Below are 23,773 nucleotides of genomic sequence, written 5' to 3'. Positions count from 1 at the left end.
AATCAAGCAAAGCAGCAGCAGCAGCAGCAGCAACAAAAGCATGGGGGGTGCTCAAGAGAACTACAGTATATTGCCTTTAAAAAGCAGGCTGGGATATAGGTTTGTGACAGTGCCGACAATGGGCTTGAAGTTTAAGAGAATTAAAATGTATACCCCTGAGAGGAATATTTATTTATTTATTTATGAGAGAAAGAAATTATGAGAGACCCAGCCAGATGGGCGGGGTACAAATAATAAATTATTATTATTATTATTATTATTATTATTATTATTATTATTATTATTAAATGAGAAGGACAAATAACTATGAAAAGGGAAAGAACAGCTAAGCCTGGAATTAAATGTATCACTGCAAATCAGCGCCCCACTTTGCCTGCTGGCTTTGTGCAGCTTAATACCAAGAGGAGAAGTTAGTTCTGGCCTTCTCTGCCACTCCCCATTCAAGCCACCTCTTCGAAGGCATTTCTGAGGATTAGGGATCAGAATTAATTGCTTTTAATACCTTTCCCAAGGAGGAAGGTAAATACCCGCTGTAATCACCTCAGTCAACAGCCAGACCAAACTGAATATTTTTGCCTCTCTCCTGTGCACTTTTGTTCTCTGCATTTTCCCCCCTATGTTAGACCAATATTTGTTTTTGTGGGTTTTTTTTTTTTTTTTTTACTCACAGGTAGCATACTTGTCTGGGGAACAATACTACCATAGCTCCTCCCCCACTCACTCTGTGTTCTGGTAAACCTCAACAGAGATGTTGAGTCCTTCCAGCTCCTCCTTAAGGATCTGCAGGTCTGAGTTGACGAAGCTGAGTTCCAGTAGCACCTGCTCGCGCACCTTGTTGCTGGTTGTCGCCCTGCCAGGAAGGAAAAGGCACACACACACATACACACGTCAGAACATCAGAAAAGCCAGCTGGATCAGGCCAGTGGCCCATACAGTCCAGCATCCTGTTCTCACAGAGGACAACCAGATGCCCCAAAGGGAAGCAGGACCCAGACACAAGAGCACTTTCCCCTCCTGTGGCTTCCTGCACCTGGTACTCAAAAGCATTGCTGCATCCTATTGTGGAGGGAGTGCTTAGCCATTGTTGATAGCCTTAACCTCCCTCAATGAATGTGTCCAATCCTCTTTTAAAGCCATCTAGTCTGGTGGCCATCATTGCCTCCTGTGGGAGCTAGTTACATAGTTTAACTATGCGCTGCACCTTTGAGAACGCTTTGAGGACAGCCTCTTTATTGTAGAATGGGCCTTACCGGCATTCTCTACATTTCTGAGATTTCCCCCTTAAGAACAGACATGAAAAAAAAATTCTGGCTTCAGAATTGATATGGCCCACTGCCAAACGAAAAGAATGTGGAATGGCTTTCAAGACAATATTCGTGGCACAGATACTATTGTTATGATTGTTAAGCCGAAGAAGACAAACAAAGCAACAGGCCTGCCTAACAATTCCACTGCAGTTTTTTTAATGGCAATGGTTTCCATTGACCCATAGCACTGTAGCCAAGGCCCACAAATACAGTTGACAGGTCGCCAAGTGGCAGAGCTGAGTGGCAGAGAGAACTTACAATTTATCCCTCACTTCTTCTTTTTAAAGCTGTTGCTTAGGGCTTGCCCAAGACATTTTGCTACCTGAGGTAAAAAAAAGTCAAGATAGTAGCCGCCCACATAACTCTACCAGAACAGCTGTTGAACTCTGGTGACAGGAGTATCCTTCACTGAATGTGAGGGCAGCAGGCTAGAGTTTAGAGAGTACAGGGCAAGCCACACAGCACAAACAGCTTAGCCCTCCATCGGAATGAAATGGTATGGGGGCCCCAGGAAGAGCAGCTCTCTGCTGTCCCTGCCCTCCCACCTGGGGCAGCTGCTTCTTTCTCTAAAGGTAGGGCCTTAGTGAAAGGTTTACTTCTTTCAAAATGGTGCCAGGCTGGGCTTTGTGCAGGGGCCCAGCATGGATCAGAGGAGTTGCTAGCAACAAATGTTGCACACACACACCACACTTTAAAGCACATTTCACCACTCAAATAATTCCAGGCATTGTAGTTTGTTAAGGGTTGTTGCAAATTTAACTCTGTGAGGGGTAAGCTACAATGACCAGGATTCTTTGGGGGTGGGAAATTTGCTTTGAATGTGCTTGAAAGGCAAAGCAGGTACGCAGCCAAATCTAGGCTTATTATGCCCAGCTAAAATCTGCAAACTTCTCACCTTCTCCAAGCAGGACTAGCTCATATTTTTGCTATGGTTTCAGCTTCAAAACTCTGAACTAGATCCCTTTTAATAAAAGGGGGTCATTTTAATAGCTACCTTTTGTCCAGGCTTTTGATGGACTATGACAATGTTGCTTTTGCTGCTTGTGCATTGTCAAAGCTTTCTGAGGTTGTCTGGGGCAAAGACTGTTTTGCATATTTTAAATTAATTGCATTTAAATTCATACATTTTTGTATGAATGTGTCAACATTACAATGTTATAATGTGCTGAAAGTTCTTTGGAAACTGCTGAGTAACAAGCAACAAACAAGGCTAACAAACACCAACATGCACAGCTTTCAGATGTTTGCTTGGATCCCAAGTTAACTTAAGAAAGTTTGGGGAAGGAATGTCTCCCCACCCCACTTCTGTGCCACTTTCTTTGGGATGGTCCCTATCCCTGATTTCAATTTGCTCAGAAAATGAGGGCCCCCAAACCTCCAGTCAGGTTGCATGAAGAAGAAACGGACGAGAAACTTTCCTTCTGCAAAATTTCTTAATTTACCTTATCTTAGAACCCAAACCATTATATTTATGAAATGAATTGTTTGAAATATTGGAATCATATTGTGTACTGAGCTATCCTAGCTGCCCCCTGCTGCTGAAAAATATTTTTATTCAATTATTATGACATCAAAAGATAGCTATGAAATTATCTATTATTGTGTTTGTTAGAAATGCTGACATTGTATCTGTTTAAGATTGCTTTTTCATTATTTCTGTTATGCAGTTTGGAGTAAACACTGAGTGAGTTGTTTTAAATGGAAAGGCAGTACACAAATAAATGTGATTTCTTTTAAATAAAATAAAACACGTGTAAACAAAAGCAAGGGAGAGCTTTTAGAGCAGACAAATATCCGATAGATGAAAGACTAAAAATACTGTACTACATGCAGGATTATTCCCAGCTACAATTTCTTCAGTGAGATGCTGGGGAGTCACTGGGCAGCTGGCTGGGAATTAGAGGCTGCTCCTGTTGGATAGAACAAAGGCTGCATTCTGGGGCTGTGGGCAGAGGGAGGAGGGAAGTCGTGGGAACATACCGGAGGAGGTTTTCAGCGCCAGCTCTCATCCTCACCGCCTTCAGTATCTGCTGGTTGAGGACTGCTCTTTGGTTCTGCAGTTTGCTCCGTCCAGTCTCCGCAAGAGGGTTGCATCCCTGGATTACAGAAGTACACATCATTTATCAAAAGTGGATGAGCAAAGAACTAAAGAATGAATGGACACCTCCCTAAGCAGATAACACTGATCTCCACATTTTTTAACTAAAAAATAAATCCATTTATGTCATCCAACACAGTGTTTCCCAATCCTCTTACTAAAAAGGAAGCAAGGGGGAGTTGCATCTTTGACCCAAACCAAGATCTCTTTGCCAATAGCTTCTGTCCTTCTGCAAATACTTCTGTGACTCCAAGCGTGCCTCACACAGTAACAAGTGGAGCCTGCAACAAAATACTGCAGCGTGTGGCGCTTGTGATCAGGACACTCCATTCTATCATCTCGCCCTCCTGGTTTTCTTTTTCCAAACCCTCCAATAGTCAGCCCTCACTGAGCTGTTTGGGGTTTCTATTCCCCCCCCCCTTAGAAGTTGTTTTTTCCACAGATTTATTTCATACCTCTGCAAACCTTGGGGTTCCTACAAGTCTGCTCATATTTCTTTCTTGAGTGATGCTAAATAAGGCTCTGCCCCCCCCCCCCAGTCCCTGCCAACCGCGCCAGTCTTGGCAATAGAATACATTGGAAGAGGAAGGCAGTTGGTGGGCAAGAGGAGGTCATTAGTATTAATATTATTAAGATTTATATCCCACCCTTCATCGCAAAAGTTTTCAGAACAATGAGCAACAATCCATTTAAATAAAACAAAATGCTAGCAAATAGAAAATTTGAGATCTCTTTCCAGTACTGGCTTTCCAGATGGTTGAAAACATGGCTGTGTATATGAGGGCTTTATACAGGGTGTGTTTTCCTTCAACGTTCAATTACAAAATATTGATTAGATTAAAAAGAAAAGTCTTGCTTGCATTCCTGGTACAATCTCACAAAGAAAACCAGAAGGCATTCCACTTCTGCTATATTGATAAAAGCATAAGTGTTTTCATTTTTGTGGTCAAAATCCTCTTACAGGTGGATAAGGAGTTCAAATATTATTATGACTGAAGAACAGAGTTAAAAGGGTTTGTTTAAGAGCAAACCCAGTCATGGGAACAAGGCCTTGAGACCAAGAAAAGGCTGGTATCTGAGGCTTGTTTCAAGTTTTAGGGGCCTTGTTTGGACCAGTTTGAGAGGAGGCATAGCAAAAGTCCTCCAGCAAGGCCCCACATACGGGCTTCCAACTGTGGGTCTAACCTGGCAGCATCAGACAAGCAGTTTAATTTCCCATAAAGCCTCAGAGTGACACTACATTGCAGATATTGTGAGAAAGATTGGCTGAGGACTAGGACTGTCCTGTGGAACTCCCAAAATAGGTAGAGGTTCAACAAGAATAATTCCTGCCTTCCTTTAGATGTCTCCTAAAAATGCTATTATTCAAGGAGGCCTTTGCAATGTTGATTTCTTCTTACCAGCTAATATTATGTTGTTACTGGTGTTTTATTATCATTTTGTATGCTTGTATTTTTTATGAAAGTGCAGTTTATAAATATTTACATAAAAATAATATTGTCTAGAGTGGATGGGCAACCCTGTCTCATGGTGAGTCTGCTACCTTTCCACAGATCTGGATTTAGCTGAAATTACCCGGTAGTAACACCCATGATATACTATTAGCTATAGTGTTTCAGGAAAAAAAATTGACATTTCTTTGAACTAGGATAACCTGGCTACCAGTATTGCACAGGATTGTTGCTTAAATTGCAATTTCTTGGATTAGTACCTAGGATAACTGTCTCACAAGACTGGTGGGTTGCTTAGGTACCTTGTCTCCATAACAGCATTCAAAGCCTTAAGTCTAAATCATGTCTTTGTTTAACCCAATGACAAAATAATTGCTTAATCACCAACACATCCTGCTACAGTTTTTTTCTCCATGAAACACAGTGTTCTAAACCTCTACATGAAGTCCAATTTCAGCAAATGCTGGGGCTCTTGGAAGAAACATGCATCGTAGGTGCTGAGACTAAAAGCATCACCTGATGTTCTCCATTCATTAATGGGACTAATTCATTCTGTGATGTTGATGAAGTCTGAAAAGCACACCCACCAACACTGCAAATATGAAAAGAGGAGCAAGCCAGTAACACCTCCATCATAATTGCAAGTGATTACTGCCCAATTCCAAATTACACATTTACTACATTTGGATGTCATGCAAAAACATAGCATGCATCCATGGGCAACAAAACAAGTTGTGGTTAATTTAAATCTAAAGCAGAAGCAAAAGTTTTCAAAGTCCTCTTCACAGCTGGGCTGGAGGTGGGAGAGAAGAGAAATACATGAGCCAGAGGCTCATCATGGCTCATTCTCATCACATGAAACTATGGCTCTTCCATTGCTAAATCTCAAGTCTGTATTTATTTACTCTAAGTATAACAGCATGCCCTGCAATATTCTCAAAACCAGTAAGATGTTTGGTCATTTAGTTGCCTGCCAGTTCAAACTGAGCTTCACCAGCACAGGAACCTTAAAGTTCACATGTGTGTGTATGCACACATTAGACACACACATACATCCATGCCCTTAATCCAGACTTAGTCAATTGGATACAACACAGAGATGTTAACTTCCACAGACCTGAAGCATGTCAAATGTCACAACTCACACTAACCAAATCTCAATAAGATGTGCCCCTGAAAGGGGGGGAGCAGGTGCAGAGTTTTCCCATGGACATGTTTGAGAAAACAGGGGGCTGTCCCTGACCAATAGGGACGGTTGGAGTATGTACCGGTATGCAAATTGGCCCAAGAACTTGCATAATCATCTCTAGGAAGCTTCATGTTTGCCAAACTGCCTGAACAACATGTCACCGTGAATTAATCTCTTGTTACTGATGAGCTTTGCTCTCTGAAACCAAGTACAAGGGAGAGCGGAAATGCAAAATCTGTGGGCCTGCTAGAGGCACTCCTTCCGGAGGGAAATCTCAACCCAATAAAAATCTCAAGTTTACATGCTCAGGCCTTGCCCTGTAGGGATAAAAGCAATATTGAATCCAAGCTCTGCTGTACGTATTTCAACAGAGGTAATGGAGTGCATGCAGCTCACTGGCAGAGCACACACTTTCCCAAGTGAATCCTTAACATCTCTAGCCAAAGAAGGATCAGGGTGAGCAGGGCCAGCCCTACCATGAACAATGTTAAGCTACATGGCTCAGGCAGCAGGCTGGGAAGCACAGTGGCTTGTGTTCTCCCAATCTCTCCATTCAGTGACAAATCATGCCAACAGTGCCCTTCAGCTCTCTATATTGGACAAACTGGCCAAACCCTACGCCAAAGGATAAATGGACATAAATCTGATATCAGGAATCACAAGACAGAGAAACCAGTAGGAGAACACTTCAATCTCCCAGGACATTCTATAAAAGATCTCAAAGCAGCTGTCTTAATACAAAGAAATTTCAGAAATAGACTGGAAAGAGAAGTGGCTGAATTGCAACTAATCACCAAACTTAGAACCATGGAGAAACCTGGTCTGAACAAAGACATTGGATTCTTATCTCATTATACATAACAAAGCTATCTTTAGCCATCTCACCCCTTGCCTTTCCCTGCTCACACAGGTTTTCCACACCTATCAGCTGATCACCCATTCCCACCACCCTTCTGAGTAATACCCCTCCCCACTCCCTCACTATATTTAAGGATCTGGTGACTTCTGTTTCAGTGTATCTGAAGAAGTGTGCATGCACACGAAAGCTCATACCTAGAACAAACTCAGTTGGTCTCTAAGGTGCTACTGAAAAGAATTTTCTATTTTGTTTCGACTATGGCAGACCAACACGGCTATCCACCTGTAACTTAAATCATCGTATGCCACTGCTGCCCACCCAGCTCACTTGTCCACTAGCTGTGAAGCAAAGTAGTGATGTGGGCACTCCAGGTCTTGCTTAGCACCTGTGCCAGTTTTCTGTAATAGCAGCAAACTACTATTTAACATTTTATGGAAAGGGGGGGGGCAGGTAGCCACCACACCAGAACTTTCCTGGTGACCTTGCCCACAATGCCTCAAAGGAAAGGGTAATCAGAGTTTAATCACTAGGTGGCACTGGGTTTAGATGCATCTGGGAGGAGTAAGGATCTCCCTCTGTCTATAGCACTCTAGATGTTGCTTCTAGATGTTGCAGCAACCACCATATATGACCATTTGCCAGGCTGCCTGGCACTGAGAGGCACTGGCCTTCCAACAATACCTGGAGGGCCACAGATTCCTCAACCCTGATGTAGATCCCACATTTATTGTAAGAATGGATATATACTGGAATTCTAGCAGCCCAAAATACTTAAAAACTGTCCTTAAGATTATTATTTTGCAAACGGGGGCAGGACGAAAGAGTCCCGCTGTTGTGCAACTGTTGTTCACCTGGAGAGAGAGAGAGACATAAACCGCCAGTATTCACATATTTATTTCTCAAGTGTACAGATTGCTTCATAGCAGGGGCTCTCAGAAGTTAGCAATAAGCTGACCCTGCTTAGGCAATATCCCACTCTTAACTGCATTAATGTGATAATTGATGGTGCTGCTATCAAATCTGGAAAAGCGAAAGATGTAACAAAACAGAAGCCAGATATACCCATCCACTTCTACACAGACTCTCCATTAAACACTGACAGTGTTGGATTTTGAAACTGGAAGCTGCAGTTGTGACATCATTAACAAAGCTCTGATTGCCAGATTATTCAGCGGAAGAGGTACAGTACTGAATGTATTCAGTGCTGCCGGTGGATGAGATATTTCAAATGATGTCATGATAAGCTGACAACTGATAAGCTGAGATGCATGTTAATGGCACAGAGAAGTTGAAACTGAGTTGAATCTGGGTGTGCCTCAGTGGTTAAAGCAAGGCATTCTGCTCCACCCTGTGTTACTGTCCTACCTCCAGAGCAAACAAACACTGACACAGCAAATACTCCCAAATACAAAAAGGTTTCCTCAGACAAGGGGCTCCATTAACCCCTTTGCTTTGTATCCTTTACATTCCCATGTCTGTTAAAAATTTCAGTTACTCAATGAAAGGAATTGATTCTTCGTGTGACATATCACCAGAGTGATACTACTCCACTACCCCACAATGTGGCAATTGCTTGGATGGCTTTTTAAAAAAACAGAAGGCTCCAACAATTTTATGGGAGGCAGGAGACTGTTCATTCAACCATAGGAATGGCTACACAGCAAGGCAGTGGACTCTCCCTTCCTGGGTGTCTTCAGAGAGTGGACAGCCATCTCTATGGTTGGTCCAGCTATAGAGCTCCTACATCAAGCATACAGTTGGGCTAATGCCCTGCAGGGCACCCTCCAACTCTACAGTTCATTCTGTGGGGCTTCTGTATGTGGGGTGGTGGTGGCCATCTAGTCTTTCACCTCAGGCAACAAAATATCCTGGGGCCAAGAGGGCATCTGGCTGTCCATTGTTTGAAACAAGAATGCTGAATTAGATGGACCTCAGTCTGAGCCAGCAAGACAATTTATTCCTATCACAGAATGGTGTCGCTGAACATAATAGGGAACCTGTGTCTACAAGTAGAATTGGGGTGAATGGATATTAAAAAAAGCAGCAGTTAATATATAACCACCTTCTGTGTGTACTCAGCACATAACAGTTACATAAATCTGATACATATTTGTGACAGCCAGAAGGTGGATCATAGCATAGAGGCCTGAGGCAAACTTGCCAACACAAGCTTTTAGGAAAGTAGCTTGACTAAGGCCTGTTAAAAGCCTTTTAATCAATCACCAGAGGCAATGCAGGAATACCTCCATGTTCCCAGGCAGAAAGGCTGGGAAAACCTGTAATCTGCAAGATGGTTTGCATATGCACACTTTTATCAGGCTGTAGCTATTGACATGAAATTAGACAAGCAGAGAGCCCTTAAGCAAAGACAGGGGAAACCAATGGTGCGTCCTATTACATTAGGGATGGGGGAACTTGTGGCTCTCAAGATGGTGTTGGAGTCCCAACTCCCAGCAGCCCCAGCAGCTGGCCCAGTCAATAGCTAGGGATGCTGGGAGCTGTAATCCATTAACATCTGGAGGGCCACAAGTTACCCGTTCCTGCCTTAGATAAAAAGTGTGAAAACTCCATGAGACTGTGTAAATAAAAACTGGCAGGTATGCTGACATTAGCCTTCTGCCCAGACTTCCTGTATTTACATCTTTAAAGGCATGGGTGGGTGTTCAAAAAGATAGAGGTCCATTTAAGCTCTTCCTCTTTTTGTATAATCATTGACAAAGGCAAGGACAGAAAGTTCTCTCTCCTTTTCAAATTTTCAAACGGTGAAAGCGGGCAAACAAAACACATTCCTAAAATGAAGCTGGGTCATTTCCGCTTGGGCTTCCGCACCACCTGCAGCAGCTCAACCTACACTAAAGCACCTGTTCCGTGTAGCTTTTCTACCCTGGATCTCTTCAATATTTTAGATCACTCCACACATTCTACATGTGAAGGGGTCCTGACATAGTTGATAGGGACAATGATCACACTGCTGACCTCACCTCTGCGTCACATGGCTTCCTTTGGCTCACCTCTGATGTCCACGCATTGGTCATGGATAACAGAAGGAGGAAAGCCTATGCATGCACATCTCTCTATAACATTTCGTGGAAGCTGGTTGCTTGATTGCACAGGGCCCAGCTTCCAAGGAAGTCTATGGGTGTAGGCTTTCCATCTGCAAGTGTCTGTCAGATGCTGGGAAGGGGCGAAGCAGGGACAGTGGGTGCTGTTACGTCCTGCTCATGGGCTTTCCAAAAAGATATGGCCGGTTGCTGTTGGAAAGAGAAATGTTGGAGTATACAGGCCTTTGGCCGGGGTGGGGGATGGGGGTGTCAATACAGAGTCACAAATTAAAAACTTCCCTAAACAGGGCTGCCTTTAGGTGTTTTCTGAATGTCAGGTAGTTGTTTATTCCCTTGACTTCTGACGGGAGGGCGTTCCACAGGGTGGGCGCCACTACCGAGAAGGCCCTCTGCCTGGTTCCCTGTAGTTTTGCTTCTCGCAGTGAGGGAACCGCCAGAAGGCCCTCGGCGCTGGATCTCAATGTCCGGGCTGAATGATGGGGGTGGAGACGCTCCTTCAGGTATACAGGACCGAGGCCGTTTAGGGCTTTAAAGGTCAACACCAACACTTTGAATTGTGCTCGGAAACGTACTGGGAGCCAATGCAGATCTCTCAGGACCGGTGTTATGTGGTCCCGGCGGCCACTCCCAGTCACCAGTCTAGCTGCCGCATTCTGGATTAATTGCAGTTTCCGGGTCACCTTCAAAGGTAGCCCCACGTAGAGCGCATTGCAGTAGTCCAAGTGGGAGATAACCAGAGCATGCACCACTCTGACAAGACAGTCTGCGGGCAGGTAGGGTCTCAGCCTGCGTACCAGATGGAGCTGGTAGACAGCCGCCCTGGACACAGAATTAACCTGCGCTTCCATGGACAGCTGTGAGTCCAAAATGACTCCCAGGCTGCGCACCTGGTCCTTCAGGGGCACAGTTACCCCATTCAGGACCAGGGAGTCCCCCACACCCGCCCACCTCCTGTCCCCCAAAAACAGTACTTCTGTCTTGTCAGGATTCAACCTCAATCTGTTAGCCGCCATCCATCCTCCAACAGCCTCCAGGCACTCACACAGGACCTTCACCGCCTTCACTGGTTCTGATTTAAAAGAGAGGTAGAGCTGGGTGTCATCTGCATATTGATGAACACCCAACCCAAACCCCCTAATGATCTCTCCCAGCGGCTTCATATAGATATTAAAAAGCATGGGGGAGAGGACAGAACCCTGAGGCACCCCACAAGTGAGAGCCCAGGGGTCTGAACACTCATCCCCCACCACCACTTTCTGAACACGGCCCAGGAGGAAAGAGCGGAACCACTGTATAACAGTGCCCCCAGCTCCCAACCCCTCTAGCCGGTCCAGAAGGATGTTATGGTCGATGGTGTCAAAGGCCGCTGAGAGATCCAGCAGAACCAGGAAACAGCTCTCACCTTTGTCCCTAGCCCGCCGGAGATCATCAACCAGCGCGACCAAGGCAGTTTCAGTCCCATGATGAGGCCTGAATCCTGATTGGAAGGGATCCAAATGGTCCGCATCTTCCAGGCGTGCTTGGAGTTGTTCAGCAACCACCCGCTCAATCACCTTGCCCAAGAATGGTAAATTTGAGACTGGGCGATAGTTGGCCATATTGGCCGGGTCTAGAGATGTTTTTTTAAGAAGCGGTTTAATGACCGCCTCTTTCAGCGGGTCTGGAAAGATTCCCTCGCAGAGGGAAGCATTCACCACCGCGCAGAGCCCATCGCCCAGCCCTTCCCGGCTAGCTTTTATAAGCCAGGATGGGCAAGGATCTAGGAGACAGGTGGTCGGTTTCACTCGTCCAAGCAGCCTGTCCACATCCTCGGAGGTAACAGATTGGAATTGATCCCATGAAACATGACTAGAAAGGTCACTAGGACTACTGCTTCACAGATAATAAAAGAAAATAGTGAATGATTTGTCGCAGGCCACCCACCCTGAATATGTCACACAGAATTCACTAGAAATCTTTGCTTTTTAACTTTTGGAACTATGCACCTTTCTCTCTCCGTCCCTTCCTCACATGAGATTTTTTTGGACAGCAGTATCTGGTTGATAATTCTGCTCTATAAGTAAAAAGGAACATTGTGACTTTAAAAAAAAATCAGGAAAGAATTCCTTTTTCTCATGTCTTTGCTTCCTCCAGAGCTCAAAAGGGGAACACTATAGGAAAACAAGCATTTTTCTAACATAGCTTTATAGGGGGTTTAAGTGAAATTTCTCAAAGTCTTCCCCAAGTACTTAATCAAATGCAAAGAAGCCACAGGAAAAATGAAGGTGGAATTAAATGTGGTCAAAAAGTATGTCTTAATTATTGAATCCACACTAAGAAAAGTGTTAATAAGATCACTTGCCAGCTGTTTCAACTGAGCAATGCAAATAAGAAAGTCAAACAGAATTTGAGCCAAAGCTTGTTTTCCTTTGTGCAGGTTTTATTTTTTCTTCTAAACGTGGGGAATGCACTCAACATTTCCCACCCATTGGCACATGCACTGTCCACGTGAAGATGAAGACTGGTCACAAATGTTCATAGCCCTTTCATTCTCCAGAGTTAATTTCTCACTTGCCTGCATCTAAATATATAGCTGCGTACTTAGTAATAAGGAAGTCACCAGCTCCAGCTTCTTGCTGGTGAGTGTGTTTGCACATTACAATGGAGTAGCTACTGTCCATGCAGCCATGTCATGCCCTGTGATTAATCATTCAGCTATCTGTTCCAACAGGCACAGGGCTGCAATGAATGGCACCTCTTGCCTACATTTGCCAATGCTTGAAAGTTCATGTGAGATAGATTTTAAACTTCTTCCCTGAAGAGAAATTTCCAACTATCTCATACTCAACCATATCTACCGGTATATTGTAAGAAAAACAAAACTAGGTTACTTTTAAAAGCATGACTTTATTTTCTTTTTTTGCACCATATGAGAACTTGCCTTTAAGATTATCTCAACATTTATTGGGCACATTTCTTTTTTTTTCTCTGGATAACTCTTTAAAGCTCACCTCCTCTGTTAACTTTTACAACCTTCAAAGCCCCTAAACAAGGACTCCATCAATTCAGTGACTAGCTCTGCATGAGCCATAGCTAAATTTTGTCCAAAGTTTCCTTCCCAATACGCAACTGACTGTAGACTTATCCTATGCAATGACTGATACAGTTATTAATGTTCTATTGATGCAAATGTTTTACTGATAATTTTTATATTTGATTGCTACCATTCTGAAACTTGAATATTTTTGTTATGACCATTTGGTACAACATAAAATGACTACACATGATTTACTGTAAGAGGCAGGTGGGGAAGATTTTTCAGACATCAGGATTGCTTCTGATGGATATGAAAAGACTCTGCCCAATCCACAGCAAGAACACCACCTCTCTCTGCCATTTGCATGACTTCTGTTATCATATACATGATTCTAATGAGATATGCAAACAAATCAGCCTAGATTATTTTTTAACATGATCCTTGCTAACGATTATGCATGCAGCTGAGTGGCGAAAGCAAGGCTTTGAATGAGGTTCAGCTGACTGGCAGTTATGACAACTGCCATTAAGCTTTGACAGTTGTCAGCCACGATTATCATGTCAGGTGAATGACAGGCAGATGGCCTCAAAGTTGTCTGGGTGTGAGAGATAAGGATCTGGCCCACAGATGGAATCCTGTTCCCACCCCTGCAGTAGGGCATGGAAAAAAATCAGATGAAAATTGAAAATGTTAAAATTTGAACTTTTCCAGAAAACCCACATCAAATCTCTGTGGCTGAGCAGCGATCTGAACTTGGGTCTTCATAGTTAAATGCTCCAATACATGGTCCCCAGGTTCCACAACTCTCATGAAGAAATAGCAGATTGAATATGCAAAGATGGCGGAACTCTGCCTCCCCCAATTACTAGAAAGTAACATATGCCCAGGGCTGAGGTTGGATACATTTTCCTACAGGGAAATGTCCCAGCTTCTGCCAGCCTAGCAGTTTGAAAGCACACTAGTGCAAGTAGATAAATATGTACTGCTGTGGTAGGAAGGTAAATGGCGTTTCCGTGTGCTCTGGTTTCCAACATGGTGTCCCGTTGCACCAGAAGCGGTTTAGTCATACTGGCCACATGACCTGGAAAGCTGCTCCCTCGGCCTGAAGCAAGATGAGTGTCACACCCCATAGTTGCCTTTGAGTGGACTTAACCATCCAGGGGTCATTTACCTTTACCTACATCTTCCTAGACCGAAGTGCTTTCTACGCAGGAATTCTGATGTTTGTACCACTATTTAAAATGGAAATTGTTCCCTGTCTACACATTATTAGGTCTGATGGTATGTTACATAGAATCATTGTAAATGGACAAAGAGTTCAGTCAAGCACATATAGCAGCACTTACATAACTTTCTGATGAGGCACCTGATGAAACCTGTTGGGAGCTCACAAAATGAGCTGCCAGAGTTTCAGAAGTGCCCTAAATTTAACCCGGGTAATCTGATATGCAGGGAGAGGTTTACAAACCTTTTAAGTACTCACCTGGGGCTAGCTGCTGTATTGTCAGGCTCTTAGCCGGCTGAAAAATGCCCTAATCTAAAATGCCTTATCTAGTTTCCTTTTGAATAGCTTTCCCTTTACAAGCCTGGGGCCAGCAGTTCCCTTTATTAGCTGCTTTTCACTAAAGTTAACTCAAGTTTCAGACCAGCTTCACAACCCATCAGAGTTAGGAGAATGTTTGAGGGGAAGGGGTGTTTGCACTGTGATCAAGTTTGCAAGCCGTTTTACCAAAGCTATAGTTGTGGTCCACATTGTTTATTTATAACCCATCTTTCTTCCATGGAACTCATCCTGGCATTGACCAGACCTGACCCAGACCTGCTTAGCCTCAAGGTGGAGGCTGCATCATGGAATTTCAAACATTCCCCGACTGGGACACAAGAAGCCACCTTTTACGGGGTCAAATAATTTGTCCACCTTTCCCAGTAACATCTCCTCTGACTGGCACCAGTTCTTCCTACAGGGTCTTTCCCCCATACACACAATACACCTGACCAGTTTAATTGGAGATGCCAGGGATTGAACCTGTCTGCCTCTGCATGCAAAGTTAGTGCTCTACCCCTGACATACAGTTGCATCTCCTGGGCTCAGCTTTAAGCCCAAGCGCCCCTGCTGAAATAGCTTGTGGATCCCACTGCATGAGGGCTAGTCTAGAAATGTAGACTGCAATACTTATTATTTTTTTTAAAAAACTGTTGCACTAAAGAAACCTTTACTTTAGCTCACTAAACCACCCACTTGGTTTGGTCTGGAAACTGCAGACACGCACGCTTTAGTAAAAAATTAAGCTGAGCTGGCTTCTGGAAATCCCTGCCAAGTTTATTTTCTGCAAGGAGTGGTGAGGTGGTGGTAGTAGAGACAGTGTTACATTTTTAAGAGGCTGCGATTCCCATCTAAAAGTACTGTACAAGAGTAGCAAAGGGCAGAGGTCACTTCTATATCAGATTCTGATAATTGCAGCAGTCTCCAAAATGGGAGGAATACACCATGCCATGCCATCCAATCTACAGTATTAAAGAGGTTGCTTACTACTTGTTTTCTTACTTAGATGTACCTAGTGCTGGAATGTACCAAATTAGTACCTAACTCTGCAGCAAACTATCAAGTTGTACCTATTTGGATGGTATAATAACAGCTTCCTTGTTTTATAATAGGATTGAATAAATCCTACTCTATAATGAGTTTCTACCTTCTGAAATTTTGAGGGCAATAGATTTGTCTCTCTCACACAGTTTTGAAATATAAAACTATGGGCTCTCTAGACATTAGAAAAAAAATATGTTATGAAGCTGAAAGTTGCAGTCACTTAAAAACTGGGAGTAGTATAGTTTGTTAATTTCATTGCAATTTATTTATTTATTTATTTATTTATTCCCCACCCATCTGCCTTAGTTTCCCCAGCCACTCTAGGCAGCTTCCAGGACATATAAAAACATAATAAAACATCAAACATTAAAAACTTCCCAACCAATAAAAACTGGGAGTAGGTACTATTGAGTTCAATGTGAATAACTTCCACATAAAGGCAAGGATTTGGCTGGATACAAATTATTTTTTCATTTGGTAAATGTTAGCAGTTACTTGTGTATGGGCGTAGGTGGGACAGACCTTTTTTTGGGGGGGGGAAGAATGTCAGTTTGCTACATATTTTGATTGAATTTTATTTATTTAGGGGGGAAGGGCCCTTCCCTGTCCCCCCTTGGCAATGCCTATGTACTTGTGGCTACAATCCTATATATGTGTACTTGTGAGAAAGCCTCACTGAACACAGTAGCACTTATTTTTGAGTAAACATGTCTAGGACTGTGCTCTCTCTTTCTCTCTATTTCCTCTGATAAGAGCTAACAGCTGTTCCCAGCATAACAGTTCCCTGCTGGGGACATCTGTCCCTGTTTAATTTTTGTATGTCCAGACACTATTATGGACAAGGTAGCCCTGCTAGGGGAAATGGTAGCAACTCTAAAGATTATGCACGCTCCTTCTAGAAGGCAGCAATGTCTCCAACAATTCCAGCAACTGCTAAATGCCCTCTCACGGTCATTTACCGTATGTTGTTTCCATAAGATAACTGTTATTATCAACTTGCTCTAGGCAAATATTCAAATCCCCCAAAGACTCCCCACCCCACCTGTTATGCTTAGCTTTTACTAGGAGGAAAAAAAAAACACCCTTCAAAAAGCCAAATCAAAGTTTTGACCATACAGGCAACAGCATAACCGCCTCCCTTTCCAAATTCCCGGCGGAGCGAAGAGTTCTTCAGGTCACAAAGTACTGTATAGATCGGGGTGGCAGGCAGATTCAATCGCGCTGCGCCTTGCCTACGGAGCGCCCGGGGGGGGGGTCTGCGCTGCCTGCCACCCCACCCGCCTGTCCGCAGGTCAGGTCGCCGCGATGCTTTTGCCTCGACTTACCTTTCGAAAGTAGCAGTCTCCCCTCTGCTCCGCCGCCCGGCAGCCCGAGGGCAGCAACGCGTCCGTCATAGCCAGAGCAGCAGAGTCCGGGGCAATTCCCACCTCTCGCCCTGCGATAAGAGACGAGAGTCGCTGCGCTTGCCGGCCAGTCGATGAATGTCTGAGAGAGCCCGGATCCCGGCTGCACTCTCGATCCCCTCGCCTTCCGTCGCTCCTCCTCCTCCTCTTCTACCTGGGGAAGCCCACGGGAGATCGGGGTGGGGTTGAGGGAGGGAGGGACCGCCTCCTCGGATCTCCTGTGTATTTGTGGAGCCAGGCGGAGTCCGCTCCTAGCAACCGCACTATCAGGACAGCTGAGCCAGCCCTTCGGAGAGTCAACAAAGACACCTCGGGGTGTGCAGGGAGCGGCAGTTTCCCTCTCCCTAACAGCAGGCAGAGGGAGGCTCCTCAGCTGATGCGCCAAGGAGTTTTTACCGAAAGTTAACGCTGATTCAAGCAGCCGATTTGCCATGGAAAACTTAGGGTAAACACCAGCCAGGAACCCGATTCCGCAACTGCCCAAGCGACACTATTTGTGTCCTCCTGAAGTCTTCTGAAGAACCAGGTTGCCTCCAGACTGTCAGCATTTTGCAGGAGGGAATCAAGCACGTGCTGGATATTTAGAATGGCAGTGCTAAATATTTTACCCTGGTGTAAAAAAATCCACTTTTAAAAAAATTAAGTGATGTTGAGGAAAGGCACTGAAAAGTGTAGAATGAATGAATGAGGAACACGGAGGTGAGGCATGCTATAAACACTCCAAAGGCAAATCAGGAGGAAGGCTCATTGTCCAATAACTCCATGCAAGCAAATTAGAACTGATGCTCAATAAAGGCCAGAGATAGACTAATAATCTGTGTGTAGGTCTTGTGTAAGCAAATGAATGCAAAATAAAAAGGTGACCTGGAGGAAAAATCCCCTCCTCCATAACTGTGTGTGCAAGAAAAAACTCTCCAAAGTCTTTGTGCTGATAAGGGTTGGTCAAGATTTGCTTGCATCTGAAGGGGATGTCCACAATGCCATCCCCAACGCCTGTGAATACAACAGTAACAGTGGTGGGACCTGCCTAGCTGTCAAAGGTGGGCTATGGGCATCAGCCAGAGGGGATGAACCAGGAGAGGGCAACCAGCAGCTGCACAATAAGCCAGGAGTCAGGGCCAGAGCAAGTCAAGAACCACACATGCACCAAAACTTACCAACCAAAGCAATCAAGGATGCCAAAGTTCAGTAAGACCAGTGTGGGCAGGTACAGTCAGTCAGGGGCTGGAGTGCCTTTTCCCAAGGTGGTGCCACTTGCAGTTCAGTGGCTTACCAAAGTGGGCAGCTGCCCATAGATCCAGCCAATTGTGGGGGTTTTCTTTTTAGAACAAAGTGTTTTATTGGGGGGGGGGGTTATCACACAATAAGCAAATTTGTCGATTTATTCCTACTCTCTGCTTCCTCCCACTTAACCAATTCCTGATCCACAAATGGATGTATCCTCTTATTCCTTGACTGTGCTAAGCTTACTCTGGATTCTTTGGTGAGGTAATTTGTTGAAAATAGTTTTGGCATCACCTGTTGCCAAGTTCCTTGGTTGTGAATTTCTGCAAAAAGAGTTCTCCATATACACTTTTGTTGTTATTTGGTCCAGTTTTTTGTAGAATGAATCATTTTATGAGTAGACAGCTACAATCCTTGAAGAACATTAATTCTTAAGTTAATTCAGAGCAAGCTTTCCATTGCCTCTTTGGCATGGGCAGACAATCTCAAGTGGCAGCTGTGTGAATCAAAGGAAAACAATTAGTTGCCAGGAAACTCTTCCCTGCTGGAAGCTTTCCTCTCCCTGGTGTTTTAGAGCTGCTTCTTTTGTCATCATTTTGTCTCTATTTCTGGAGAAGAATTTTCTTTCTTTCTTTTTAAGGAGAAACAGCACTGTTTTATTTTTCTTAAAGGGAATGCAGATCCTCTAACTTTCACATTAACTTCTATGTATGCCCCAAATAAAATTCAGTTAATTTTGACCTCCACACTTAAAAGTTTCAAAATTTTGCAGAAGGTAGATTAATCAATCCTAGTTAGAGACCTGAACTGGGCAGCTGATCCTGATTGGGACAGATCTACACCATTATGAATATGTAACTGTTAAGAAAACAAAATCAAAAACTAATTTTCTTAAGAAATTTCTTAAGAAATATTATTTGATTGATGTACAGAGATTTCTTCATAAAGAAAAGGATTCTAGTTCCTACTCACAAAGGCATGGGGTGGTGGTGAACAGATTATATACTTATCTCCACTTCACTTAAATTCAAGAAGCAAAAATTGGCACATTCCTGGTGACCTGATCCTTCTCCAGTCTAGTCTACTATTCCTATTTTAAACATGCATGGAACCACACAATCATGGCATTTTGATGCTACATTACTAACCAGCCAATTAGCTGTGGAAGCCATCTCCACAATCATCTCAGAACATTTTGAACCTATTGCAGATATAGATTTACCTAAAAAAAATGATGTGTGGTACTATGAAAGCAGCAGTATGGCAGGAAAGAATAAGATAAGTAAACAACTTGAACAAATAGCAACATCCTTACATATTGCATTGGAAAAAAATAAAACAGCACCATAAACCAACTGGATCTACAAAAATTAGGAAACAAATCAAAGTTACATGTCATGAATCGGAAACTAGAGAAATTACACAAATAACAAAAAGTCTGCTGTATCTGAAACAAAAATAAATATGAGAAAGGAAATCAAAATTCTAAATTATTTGCCAATAATTTAGGCCACTACCGGTACAAAGGCCACTACTCTCTCTCCCTGCACCTCCAAATGCTCCTCTAAGATGAGTGCAATGATGGGTGAGACCGCCAACTCCTCCAGTCCCCAACACCTACCTCGTGTTTATTTTACATTTTTTCCCCAGCCAAGTGCATAAAGCTGAATTTGTACAAATTAAGTTGCGAGTTGTCTATACAGATATTTGGAAAAACAGTAAAGAGGTGTTTATTGGGACCCAACTTCTGAGTCTGTTTTCTCCACAGACTTCTGTCAGCCTCCAGGTTGTACTACTGCCTACAGGTGTCGTGGAACGCCTCCAGTGTCCGAAAGTCCCGCCATGTGGGTGGTAGACCATCTTGCAGAAACCTTCCGCAGAGCTGGCATGGAGCCTGGAACAGCTTTATGTAACTTCTTAACCAGGTCATAAATGACCTGACCACCACATCCGGCATTTGAGGCAACTGGTAATGCAGTAAGGCAGTAGTAGCATGATCAGTTACCTTTTGAAACACTTGATAGTTGGACTTGGACCATATGTCAAGCTTGCCATCGTCCGTGTATACATTTTCATGATACCCCTTGACAATTGTTCGGTCAATGAACAGGCCCCACATTACCACTATGACTTTTAACACTTTCCCTAATGTAACCAGTAACATTGCAGAGGTCCCATTTGGCCTTGATAAGTGGATGGACATTTCAGGAAACATTCTATCAATGCGGCTGATCACATCATCAACGTACTGAGGTGGAAGCACTAGGGTGGTAGGCTGGGCTTTCGGCCTCCGTTTGGCAGACTCCCCCATTTGGTTGGCTGACCGTTTCAAAGACTGCTGATTCAGAAGACCAGACGCCAGCCGTGCATGGTATTGCAACTTATTTGACCATTTATAAGCCTGAAGCAGCTGGCTGTAGAGGGGTGTTTTGTCCTGAACAGAATCTAAATTCAACAATCCACTATTGTGGAGAGGATGGTTCTCCAATGGCTTGCCTACAAGATTACTTAGACGTTCCAGTTCACCCAAGTCTCGGCTGACAGAGTGGAGGCTCTCTTGGAAGCTGGAGAGGAAGCTCTTCTCACGGCCCTCCAAAGCCTCCTTGTTGTGTCTGCCGTCCTTGAGGCAATCAAAGACGCGTGTGAAGCTGGAGCGCAGCGCCTGGATAGCCGCAAAAGCCTGGGCAAAAGCCTCCAGGTTGATGCCTGTGCTCAACACCCCATCCGCCATCTCTGGCCAGCAACCTCTTCAAGAATTTTCTTTCTATTGTTTTGCTTTATCTTCTGCAACACAAGAGATAATGTGGTCACTATGGCTCATTACCCTTCCCTCTTTCATGACTGAGTCATTCTCCATAGGGTGGGGAGCAGCTCCAAAATGCTATTCATTCACAAAAAAGGTCTCAGGGTGAATTGCAACAGATTTACACCCAGCATTCTTGAACACCCAGTGGTGTTCCAGTCAGTGGGAAGTACACATTCATAGTCTATAAAAATAGAAAGGTACGTAAGAAGGCTTTTACAACAACCATGGCCAAGATGACAAGTGCTATTTTTGTAGTGTTATTATTGAAAAACCCAAACCTACTATTCTAAAAAGCTGTGAATTTAATTTTCTATTCGTTTTAAAGTAACATCAAGGCAGAGCCATAGCTACAGGAGTGGGGTGGGGTAGCCAGTGGGCTTCAAGAGTACTTCAACACAGAACCCATGGCCTGTACATCATTGCACAGGAGAAGGGAGCAAGGTCAAAATTTGTCGCCCCACCCCCACCCTTCATGCTGATTTCCCAAAGCCAGATAAGTAAGGTGCCAGATTTCAGAAAGGAGGTGCAAGGCTCTGTCAGAATTCTAGAGCCGTACCACCTTCTTCCTAATGCTGGGAAAGCGCTAACTAGGCTTTGGGAAGGAGATTGGAGGACCCGAGGACCCTGTCAGAATTCTCATGCCTCCTTCCCAAAACCAGCACCTCCTCAAATGCTCCAGTGGGCTGACACAAAAGGCCTTGAGGTGGGCCTTGGGCCACATGTTGGACCGCCCTGTTTAAATGTAGCACATCAGAATCAAAAGGCCAGATAGAAATTAAATCAGTCAATAAGTGTGCACAGGATTGCCTAAATTAGTTGCTACTGGGCAAAACAATTATTGATTATACCTGCAGCAGTGGTTCCTAAACTCGCCCCATCCCCACGAACTACTTGAAAATCACTGAGACATAGTGAGCTCATGGCAGGAATTTGGTATTTTTGACAAAAGCATTATTAGTCATCTGTGATAAATATTTTCATCTAACACACCTCAGACTAGGCAGGAATCATAGAATCATAGAGTTGGAAGAGACCACAAGGGCCACCCAGTCCAACCCCCCTGCCAAGCAGGAAACACCAGGAGATGATAGATAGATAGATAGATAGATGATATTTTCTGTGGGTAGAACCCTCGTGATCTCAAGGGTCAAGGGTTCGAGCTCCACGCTGGGCAAAAGATTCCTGCATTGCACGGGGTTGGACTAAATGCCCCTCGTAGTCCCTTCCAACTCTACTATTCTATGATTCTATATATATCTGGTATGTTTGATCAATCCCAGCTTGTTTATCTTAACTATTATAAAGCTCTAGGTGGGGTGAGTGTGTTGTCAATTGTAAAAAGATTCATGTGTATGTGATGCTAGTGACGAATGCACAACTCTACCTGTAGTTCTAAAGGTCAGGCAGAAATTTTTATGGGTTGTCCAGCTAATATGGCAATCTGATGAGTGAGTTAGGATGACTATGTTGATAAGAACTTTTCTCTTAAGGCTGCCAACATGTTCCTAGGCTGAAGATAAATGGATAGGAAAAAGATTATTATTTATTGAATTCATATATATGAATTTATAGAATTTATATACTGCCCTATACCTGGAGGTCTCAGATACTTTCTTTTGCACTGAATAAAATATACTCTTTTTGGTTTGTTAAAGTGAATATTCAAAAATTAAAATAAAATTTGACAGTGATTAGTAGAATGAGAAAAAAGACAGAAAGGCCTCTTCAATTTTATCCACAGAACAACCTTGCGAGGTAGCTTAGGCTGAAAAGGGCTGACTGACACAAGCACATCCAGACAGTTTTGTGGCCAATCATGAATTTGAATACAGATCTCCTGTTACGTACTCTAACAATACTAAATGTACACTATTTATTTATTCTTGTATTTATCCCATTCCATTTATAAATCACTTATTATATGATATCTCAAAGTGATAAATAATAAAAAACCACAAATTAAAACAATCAAAATAATTCCATTAAAAAAATCATAACCAATACAGATACAGGTTGGGATAAAAATATCACTTAAAAGTCTAGTTGAATAAGAAATGTCTTCAACAGGCACCAAAAAGACCAAAAATCTCTTCTGCAAATTTATTTTGTTTTTTCAGCCTTAAGTCATTTATCTGCACTCAACCTGAGGGATTAGTTTTTTGCATTCAAATTCTGTTGGTTGGAGACATCTTTAGGACTTGTTGATCTGGTCTACATGAGTTTTTACTGTTGTTATACTTCATGCCAACTTTGTGCATGGACACAAAACTATAAATTCAATTAACAACAACAACTGCTTTCCTTCAATAATTCTGAAGTTATGCTTGAGTATGTTTTATATAGATACCATTTTACCTTTAAAGATTAAAGGGAGCCAGAGGGAAAAGTGCAGTGACAACATCCTTGATGCAATGGCTTATAGTCCTGAAAGTTTTTATCATAATAAATGTATTAGTCTTTAAGGTGCCCCAAGCTCGATCATATCCATATCATACATTTGAATCCTGGAAACTGACCATTGTCACTGAGCTGCAGTTCCCAGGACTCTTAATGAACTGCACTTCCCAAGATTCTCTGGAAAAAGCCATGACTGTAAAAAGTGGCACAAGAGTGCTCCTACTCTACTTGCTGCATCAAAATGAGAGAGCAAGGCTTCTGGCAATCCTTCATGCCAAAGTCTAGACATTGATGATAAATCCTTGACTGACCTCTTCTGGCCAATGTATGACAGGTTTTAGAAATGTATTCTTCAGAGACATGGGGTTAACTGC

General features: G+C 43.3%; 2 protein-coding genes across 2 annotated transcripts in view; both read right to left on the bottom strand.

The window, feature by feature from the left end:
* Nucleotides 1-17,040, bottom strand: part of RHPN2 (rhophilin Rho GTPase binding protein 2) — a 42,654-nt gene extending 25,614 nt beyond the window's left edge. Inside the window, exons 1-3 of the mRNA XM_033156634.1 lie at nt 16,895-17,040; nt 3,288-3,403; nt 722-850 (exon numbers count right to left, since the gene is read on the bottom strand). Of these exons, the coding sequence (XP_033012525.1) occupies nt 722-850; nt 3,288-3,403; nt 16,895-16,963 (314 nt within the window). The 5' untranslated portion in view covers nt 16,964-17,040. The remainder of the gene's footprint in view (nt 1-721; nt 851-3,287; nt 3,404-16,894) is intronic.
* A 2,857-nt stretch (nt 17,041-19,897) lies between these two features.
* Nucleotides 19,898-20,976, bottom strand: LOC117050789 (mediator of RNA polymerase II transcription subunit 27-like). The gene has a single exon (XM_033156635.1). The coding sequence runs from the start codon at nt 20,925-20,927 to the stop codon at nt 19,989-19,991; it is 939 nt and encodes a 312-aa protein (XP_033012526.1). The 5' UTR covers nt 20,928-20,976; the 3' UTR covers nt 19,898-19,988.
* Nucleotides 20,977-23,773: the final 2,797 nt, after the last annotated feature.

The sequence above is a fragment of the Lacerta agilis genome, chromosome 8 (genome assembly GCF_009819535.1).
Source record: "Lacerta agilis isolate rLacAgi1 chromosome 8, rLacAgi1.pri, whole genome shotgun sequence".
Taxonomy (NCBI): domain Eukaryota; kingdom Metazoa; phylum Chordata; class Lepidosauria; order Squamata; family Lacertidae; genus Lacerta; species Lacerta agilis.
Note: the sequence above shows the minus strand (reverse complement) of the source record. Positions and strands in the feature narration are given on the sequence as shown.